The 9,422-nt window shown below is 36.7% G+C and overlaps 1 protein-coding gene across 5 annotated transcripts in view; it reads right to left on the bottom strand.

Moving 5' to 3' along the window:
• LOC149802603 (uncharacterized) overlaps positions 1-9,422 on the bottom strand; it is a 75,125-nt gene that overhangs the window by 20,737 nt on the left and 44,966 nt on the right. For all 5 annotated transcript variants that reach the window (XM_089951888.1, XM_089951884.1, XM_089951885.1 and 2 more), the window contains one exon: positions 5,885-6,017. In XM_089951888.1, coding sequence (XP_089808014.1) covers positions 5,885-6,017 — 133 coding nt within the window. The remainder of the gene's footprint in view (positions 1-5,884; positions 6,018-9,422) is intronic.

The raw sequence follows: 9,422 nt of genomic DNA, 5'->3' as shown, positions 1-9,422 counted from the left end.
TAAATAGCACACAGGAATAATGTTTACATATTTGACTGTTACCGTCAAAGCTGATGATTCAATATAAATATCACTGTGGCAAAGACTCGCATACCAGAAGAAGATACATGTTTTCTGGAAAATCCCCCTGTACTGTTATGTATATTTAATTTATACTGTGTACATGACTTTTGTCATGATTGTGATTGAGGACTGTGAATTGAGTTAATGCCTAACTGATTTTCGTCATGATTTTTAAGCTGCAAACAAGATGTTTACTTGAATTTAAGTTCAAGGGTTCAAGGAATTTTACAAGAAAATAATTAGCTTTACAGAAATTCTATTCTGAACTAGGTCAAGTGGGGATGTATATAAAGTGGACTTCGTAACCAATTATTCATTCCTGTTTTATAATCAGTGTCTGGAATAATTTACAGTTGTGTTCAAATATAATTCTAGAAGAATTATTTATTAAAATTATTCATTACAATTACAAAGTGCTAACTGACTTTTGGACTAAAACACTACTTTGGGATTATTGAGAATTCATTCCAAAAAATTCTGCATTGTATCATTTTGGTACATCAGGACATTCAAAACTAATGAAATTCATTCAGAACCTTCTATATTTGTGGACTTGTGATAAGATATTTTAGACTATTTGAGATTTAATTTACAACACTGTGTCTTTTAAATTTTCACTCTGCAACTTTGGGAAATAAATTATTTGTTGATTTCACTAAAATTGTTGGTTTTATTTTCTTATGCTACATAATTTAATATCCAGGGTCGTAACAGTACAGATGGGATTAGTTTGATCAAAAGATGGAGAAAGAATACATAGAAGACAGTACAAAAGATACATTGGAGTACAACACTTCCAACCTATATGAAAAATGGCTTAAAGTAAGTTGAAATGAGAGGAAAGGAATCTCAAAACCATTATATAAATGCTGGATTATTAATGCTCTAGAATCTAGATGGTACCATAATTTTCAGTCAGTGCTTGCAGCAAATTTAATCACAATGACATTTTAAACTAATGATGGAGGAATGGATATCCATTAAATATAATGGATAAAATTATCACTGCTGGAAATTAATGTGCAAGTCGTAATTATATACTCTCATCCTTTAAATGAGGGTATGACTGTAATGCATGCTATTTACGTAATCAGAAACTGTTTCCAATGTCATTAATATTGCTCAATTCAGCTCTGGATTACACGCTCTGGATTTGCTGAAGAATGATACTTGTTACTATGCTTCCCACGCGTCACAACTCCGAAAATGCTGAGATCCCCAGTCAGTAAACATAAATGGATATGCAGGAAATGAGACAGAACTAGACATACCAGTGTATGTATATCCAGTACAGACCGTGGGTCATGTACCTTAGGTTCTGGACCTGCCCCAGTGTCAGAGATTGGAAACAGTACTAAAATAATCAACGAACTGTATTTTTACAGGATCCATTGCTGATTTCGTAACCTTAATGTACGGAAATAAATCACATTACTATTCATATTATGATCATGGCTACCTGAGTGCCAGTATATTTTAAATCATAGAAGAGTAGAATGTAGATAATAAATGCAACTTCACATGACCAAGGTAATGAAAAAATACATGGGGATTTTATTTCTAACCAACATTCCCTTTCTACAGACCATTTAAGTCAAAAATAATATTTTGGCTGCTTCTTTTTTTCCTTTTTCCTTTTTTGGCTGGGAACCTTTTTCCTCAGTGCACCTTATCTATGTATAGCATCTCTCATCCAAATATTCTCATTAATACTTTAGTTATAGAATGCCTCAAAACACAACCAGAAACAGGAAGAGGATAAATATACAATATCCCATACTGACAAAAATCGACATTTGAACCTTTTAACGTGGCTAGCTTGGAGGGAAGAGGAGGTTCAAAACCTCCACACAGACAGAAGGAGCATAATGTGCCTAAAAGTCTCCTGAGGTTCGCTACCACTGATGTGTTGTTGAAGGAGACCATCTCGCAGCCAACTTATTTTACTCAAGCACCAATGTAGGGCAAAGAACATTACCCTCATTTAAAATTGTTGATGTGAAGGATGGATTCTTCTTGGAACAAGAACCCGTATGAATCAGTCTCTTCAGCTCCAGATGAGCACCACACCCTGAATCTTATATGCCGGAAAACCAATAAGAGTATGGTTCAGGGGTCTACATGGTAAATCTGGTACAAATACGGTCCCAATTTGTCAACCAAATCTGATGATGTTGGAAATCCACATCTAGAAAAATATGAACATTCTAAGGGTCACTGCCAAGTTTCCAGTTCACCAAAGGAGAAACAGGAGAGGGCAAAACAACAGTCTACCAAAGGGAACCATATCAGCTGCGGAGCACAAAAAACCCAGCAGAAAAAGAAAAGGATGCAAAATCTGATTTCTCTAAGCTGGGTTGAAGACTCAGCCTGGTCACTTTGGACCAATGGGGTGAAGTCTGAGAGACTCTAGCTAACCATTGTGGATCAACCAATAATCAAAAAGGGAGGATTGGGATACCTAGTGACCTTAAGTGGGCTAACAATCTCTCTAATGCACCTTTCTAAATAAGGAACTGGTGGAAGAACATGGGTGACATAGCTTTAGAAGGGAAATCCCAAAACAAAAGCTGGTATCTATCTTTTATGATAGAATGGACCTAGCCATAAACTGTTATGCTAGACCAAGCTTTTGAGAAGAGGTTTATCCTGGCACCTACGTCAACAAATGGAAGATGAAGAGGAAAGTCCCTAGTGCTGTCCACCCTTTGGACAGTGGAAAATGCCTGCAAACTTCCTCCTTAGGCCTTTGCTGTGCAATCTTCTGGTGCCCAAATGCTGAAGCTGAGTTCTGAAATAGAGTTGTTGCTTTGACTGGGGTTGCATGGCTTTAAAGAACTTTGCTGATGGACCCTGTGATCAGTCAGGATGATTTCACTTCTTGGCCAGTTCAATGGGCCAAGAGGATATTGCTGGTCTCTAAGACACTGAAAAGGCAAGACAGTCTCTGCTTCCAGGTAGGCAGTCCTCAGAAGGTTCTTCTTGTGCTCAAGTAAGACCTTGGATGTGTCCAAAGCAACATCTTTGCAAAGGTGGAAAAGCTCCACTGATGGCATTGACAAGAATAACACATGACAAAATGTTTTTGTGACTGCTTCAAACAAATGATATTGGGCAATTGGCAATAGAGAATCCACTGTCAGCAGGTTGAACAATGCTGCTGAAATGTTTTGCATGCCAGGCAAAGGTTACTATTGACCCTGCCCATTGTCCTAAAGTTTCCAGTGTTTAAACTGGGAGGTAGGACCATGTTTCCATGGGAAATATCCACTTGCAGCAACCAAATATCTCAATTTGTGTGTGTGTGTGTGTGTGGGAGAAAGTCATACCTGTACATTGTCAAGCAAAGTCCTAGCCCTTACTAAGTCTTTGGGAAAGTACCTTAATTACAACCATGTAAGGAGCACAAAGATATCTGTTTGAGAGCTAGCCCCAAAATATTTCTCCGAAATGTAATTTTTTAGGATCACCAGAGCCTCAAGGGGACCAGAAAGGTGGGTGTCAAACTCCTACTGACACAAGGGGACGAGAAGGATGGGTGTCAAACTCCAACTGACATAAGGGGACCAGAAGGATGGGTGTCAAACTCCTACTGACACAAGGGGACCAGAAGGATGGGTGCACCTGTTCTGTATCAAACTCATACTAAAAAAGGACGGAAAGGATGTCTCCATTCTTTTCTCACTCCTGGGAGGCAGGACTATACAACTCAATGTCCCTCTGTTCAAGGTAGACTTGGAGGTAATACATAACTCCTGACATGATGTTAATGGACTGTCCCTGATAGCAGCAGGCTGCGGGAGAGTGACTTTACACCCTACCTGGAGTGTTTGGGGGAAGAAGAAAACTGTAGGGATATTACATGAAGTTGTGAGAAAAAAAATCTACATATGTAACCAATATCTCATTTCACTTACTGCACTTTTTTAATCACACAGATGAAGGTTAAAACAATACATTCAGAGAACAAAATTTGAATTTAGTTTAGAGTTATATCCCTTTCCTTTAGCACTGCTAAACCATTGGCTGCAAATCATTTCACTCTTTTGTCATTTCTTATATCTTGTGTAAGGTATTTCCTGTGTGTCACATGATTGCTGTCATGCAAGTAGTTTTAAGATTTTCATTTACTTTCAAATCCTGAATCACCTGTTTATGAGCTGATAATATTCAACATATTTCTCAAGGGTTAATGTCCTGATATTTGTATTTCCAAGTGTGAAAGAATCTTCTTTGCCAATTTTACACACAAACTGCAAAGCATCTTTCTTTTCAATTGTTTCCAGCCATGTTTGATTTTTTTAAAAGTATAAACTGAAAGAGTAGATATTTAAAGTTGGATTCATAGTTCAGATATCATCATTGAATGTACTGTCCCCGTGAGCTAGCATCAAGCATGTGCTCTCCTGACCTTTCTAAGCAACCAATCAAAACTGAACATGTGACACAAAGGAAATATGTGACTTGATTCACAACTTCCCAAGGATAAAATATCCACTGAGAGTGACAACTGGGATTTTGACATTTTGTTTTAAAAAAATCAGTAAAACGTAGCACATTCTTCACTATATATATATATATATATATATATATATATATATAGCAAATGTCAACATTTTGTAGATGTCTAGATATCTGATAAGTCTAAGAGCAGCGAAAACAGAAACAATAACAACTGTTTTTAAGTTTTTAAAATACAGAACTTCAATAAGGATTTAATGTTTGCTCTTAGCACATATCATAAATCTTCTCTGACAATTCATGACGCATTATGAACATAGGTGTGATAGATGGTCATTTTATGTTTTAAGGTAAACTCAGTGGATATGATCCTATTAACACCTGTGCCAGAAGATATAAAAAAAATGTCTATCAGCATTTAAGTCACCACTGATCAATGATAAGCAGTAAATTACATAGGTTTAGACTTCAGAAGGTCTTTGACCAGACTAATGTTAGTTCTAAATCATGGTTGACAAATCTGGGATTTTTCAATGTGACAAATTACCTCATAAAAATTGCTCTTATTAATCAAGAATTGTCATCAAGCGAAATTAATCATGAGGAAATTATACAACAAAATTAGTTATAATGGGATCTATGACCATGCCCAAATTAGTGGTTGTGATATACTTTATAATGGGGTCTATGACCATGCCCAAATTAGTGGTTGTGATATACTTTATAATGGGGTCTATGACCATGCCCAAATTAGTGGTTGTGATATACTTTATAATGAGGTCTATGACCATGCCCAAATTAGTGGTTGTGATATACTTTATAATGAGGTCTATGACCATGCCCAAATTAGTGGTTGTGATATACTTTATAATGGGGTCTATGACCATGCCCAAATTAGTGGTTGTGATATACTTTATAATGAGGTCTATGACCATGCCCAAATCAGTGGTTGTGATATACTTTATAATGGGGTCTATGACCATGCCCAAATTAGTGGTTGTGATATACTTTATAATGGGGTCTATGACCATGCCCAAATTAGTGGTTGTGATATACTTTATAATGAGGTCTATGACCATGCCCAAATTAGTGGTTGTGATATACTTTATAATGGGGTCTATGACCATGCCCAAATTAGTGGTTGTGATATACTTTATAATGGGGTCTATGACCATGCCCAAATTAGTGGTTGTGATATACTTTATAATGAGGTCTATGACCATGCCCAAATTAGTGGTTGTGATGTACTTTATAATGAGGTCTATGACCATGCCCAAATTAGTGGCCGTGATATACTTTATAATGAGGGACCATTATAGTACTGTACTTTATTCTCCCACTCATCATATGAATCCAATACCTGAACAGGCCTTCAGTTTCCAGTCCATACATCCTAAGAAATTCAATACTTTGCTCCACCAGGTAAGGCACTTTCCTCTTTCCAACACTACGTTCATATTTCATGGTCTCTGAAATGCTTTGTCCAAATATAGCTGAAAATTAAACATATAGTGTAAAATCATTACCATCCTTGAATCTACCCCTGTAAATAAAACTATATAATGGAAAAAAACTCAAACTTATTTTACCAAAATCTACTGCATAATGTTTTTTCTTTCAGAATCAATGCAATAACAAGCTTAAAGCAATCTAAAACTGGTCCTTTTGAAGCATAAAAATAAAGCAAGAGCAGAGAATCATATATGCCAAAAATCACTGGAAATTTTTTATAAAATGAACAAGATGTTGCCACTAATATTGTCATTGTTCTCAATTGATCACCACTAACAGGATGATTCACTTGGAACCAGGTGAATCAATCAGGGGCAATAACTCATTAAAATATGGCCAAATTCTTGCATGAAATTAATATTTCCTAAGGTCTTGCTGTGTGTGTGCATGCATGTGTGAGTGCGTGCATGTGTATGGTTTAACAGTATGTCAGCTCAATCCTGGGTGTATAATGTGGTTTAAAGTTTAGGACTACAAAGCCTTCTAAATAATTATCAAGATAAAATACACAGATTTTAAAAAGGCTGTAAAAATAAAGATTAAAAGTTGCAAAAATCTTCAAGAAAATAAACCCTTCAAAGTAAAATAATGTATTTTCTCTCATAAGGTAAATATAAAAGGTAAACGATGCCAGTGTTCTTGAAAAAGTACATAAAAGAAAGAAGAAACATCAGAAGGATAAAGTTAAATAAGATGATCAAAAAATGTTACACAAACCATTTTTACTTCGAAAGTCAAAGACAAAAATAACAAATGGTGACAACAAAAGGACTGAAAATAGTCAAAGATGTATCTCTATGGAGCAGTCAAACAATCTCACACTTGACAATCCAGCAGAAAAGTTTCAAAAAGATTAAAAAATATAATGAACATTTAAGAAAATAATCAGGAAAAGCAAATTGTAGTAAAATATTTTTCTCCTAGAATACTTACCAGATCACATTAGTGTTACAAACATAAACTCTACTACCTCCCGAATCCAACCCTCTCAAAGATGAAAATAAAATTCATCATCTCTGTCTATAATATGTAGACAAAGGATAATAATTCTTGCCCATTACCTCCCATGATCACCTACAGGTGGCGCTATTTTAAACTGGGCAGAAAATTGTGTAAAGGGATGCTCACACTGTGGGAAGGATAGGAAGGTACTATAGTAATATGATCGGCTATTCTAGGAGCAATATAATTTACTGAAAATTTGCTTTCTCTTTTGAATACGTTCCCCATTCACATTAATGTTTGGAGAATAGAAAATAGGTGGAGGGAATGCTGAGCATCCAACTTATACCCCAGGTAACCTCTGAGGGGAGAATACTGGATTCCCCATATGGAGGTTAACCCACTCTCCTAAATACAAGAAGCACAACCTTAAGTCACGTGGCTTACATATAATAATAATAATAATAATGAGGACTTTGTATAGCACCTAAGCTTTAGAAGCTCTAAGCACTTTACAACATTAGACAACACCTATAAGATAAAAAACATATAATGATATGATTACAAAAACAAACACCATGAAATTAGAAAACATTAAAAAAACATGCTAAGAATATTTAAGGTAGGAAAAATTATTAGGTCTTTAAGTTTGTTCTTGCAGGTGAAATAAGTGAGTTTTGAGAGTCCTCTTGAATATGATCACTGTGTCTTTGTGTCTAAGTTCAGTGGGCAATTCATTCCACGCTGCTGGGCCCTAGTATGCAAAAGAACACTGTCCATATGACTTTAATTTCATACTTGGAATAATGAGTATATGATTGTCAGAAGATGAGCTAAGTATTTTGCTGGTGTGTACACATAGGTGAGGTCGGATAGGTATGTTGGACTAGAGTCCGACAGTGAAACGTAGCACAGAGAACAAATTTTGTGTTTGATTCTGGATCGAATGGATAGCCAGTGTAGGGTACAGAGCAGCGGGGAGGTGTGCTTTGATCGTGGTACTCTAAGTATGATCTGAGCAGCTGTGTTTTGAACTTTTTGAAGTTTCTGGAGCAGATATTGAGATGAACCAGACAGAACTGAGTTACAATAGTTAGTCCAGTCTTGAAAGTACTAATGAACACACAAGTGTTTTAGTGGCATATGGAAAGAAGAAATAATGAAGTCTTCTTTACTGCATAAAATTTCTGGGCAAATCCAGTGAAAGCTATCCAGGTGCTCATCCAGTTTGTGCTAATGTAAACTGGGTCTGGTAGCTGCTTGCTGTTGTGGAGCCAGGTCTCATAGATAAAACTCGAGGTTGAAAGGGCATGTCAACTTATGGCCTCAACGATATCTTTGATATAAAAACCACAGTTAGGTGTGCATGGATTACTCTTATCTCAGGTTCTAGTGATTTGTCAGGGGTTATATTCTCTTTCCATGGTCTAACTGAGAGAAAGAGGCATCTTTCAGTTCCACAAACTGTCACAGTTTGCTTCAGATAAAGTGTAAGCACATGTACTGGATTCTTTTGAAAATCTCTTAGGTTTTGTTATTACAGGAGAGAGGGTGCATGATAACTTTTGATTGCCCACTGATGGCAACCGATTCCACCGAAAGCGGGTTGTGTCATAAGGACCGCCAAGCCATCTAATCAAACCTGAAGGTTGGTCGAGTCAAAAGAGTAATCCACGGATTCTGTACGACAAACTATCAGGAAACAGGTTTTGTGTGAAAGGAGCTTCATATTCCACTTAAAAAAACAATGTGAGTGATTTAGATCTATGCCAGTCAAAGTTGGACAATAAGTAAGAGCGGTCTTTGTTATGACTTAGATGATAGAATGTGCCCTTAATAGTAATCAGAATCAAGTACTTTTGGGACAGAGGCACTCAATGGGACGATGTTTTTTTTTTAATTTTTAGTTTGCACCAGTCCCTGAAAATGTGCCTCTTCCCTTTATAAGCCTTTAAAGTGTAGGGACTTTCTAGCTCATGCAATTAGTTCCATGATCAAAAGGTTAAAATGTTTCTACTGCAAAGCTCTCCAAATAAGAGCAAAGCATGAAGGAGAAAAAGGTCTGGGCAAGGATGGATCAAGTGGATCTGAGGCTGGTTGAGATTATTTGGCCAGGCGAGGATCATTCTAGGTAGATCTATCACTCAAATGAGAAGATCATTGATCCAGGATGTGCTGCAGAAGACAGAGGCAATCAGAATCAATCTGCACTCTTGGTCCTAAATTCTGTATAATCTTGGAATAAAGATCATTGAGGGTAGGCAGAGGGTCACAGAGCATCAACAGACCAAGCCTCAGGATCTGGTCCTGGGAAAATGAAGGTGGGCAATTTGTGATTCTTCCTGGTTGTTAAAAGATCACTCATAAAACGTCCCAAAGCTGACAAATTTGATGCAAGACCAACAGCTGGAAGGACCCCTTTGTACAGAAAATATGTTCACTCC

The sequence above is a fragment of the Sinohyriopsis cumingii genome, chromosome 3 (assembly GCF_028554795.1).
Source record: "Sinohyriopsis cumingii isolate HCF-2022 chromosome 3, ASM2855479v2, whole genome shotgun sequence".
Lineage (NCBI taxonomy): Eukaryota > Metazoa > Mollusca > Bivalvia > Unionida > Unionidae > Sinohyriopsis > Sinohyriopsis cumingii.
Note: the sequence above shows the minus strand (reverse complement) of the source record. Positions and strands in the feature narration are given on the sequence as shown.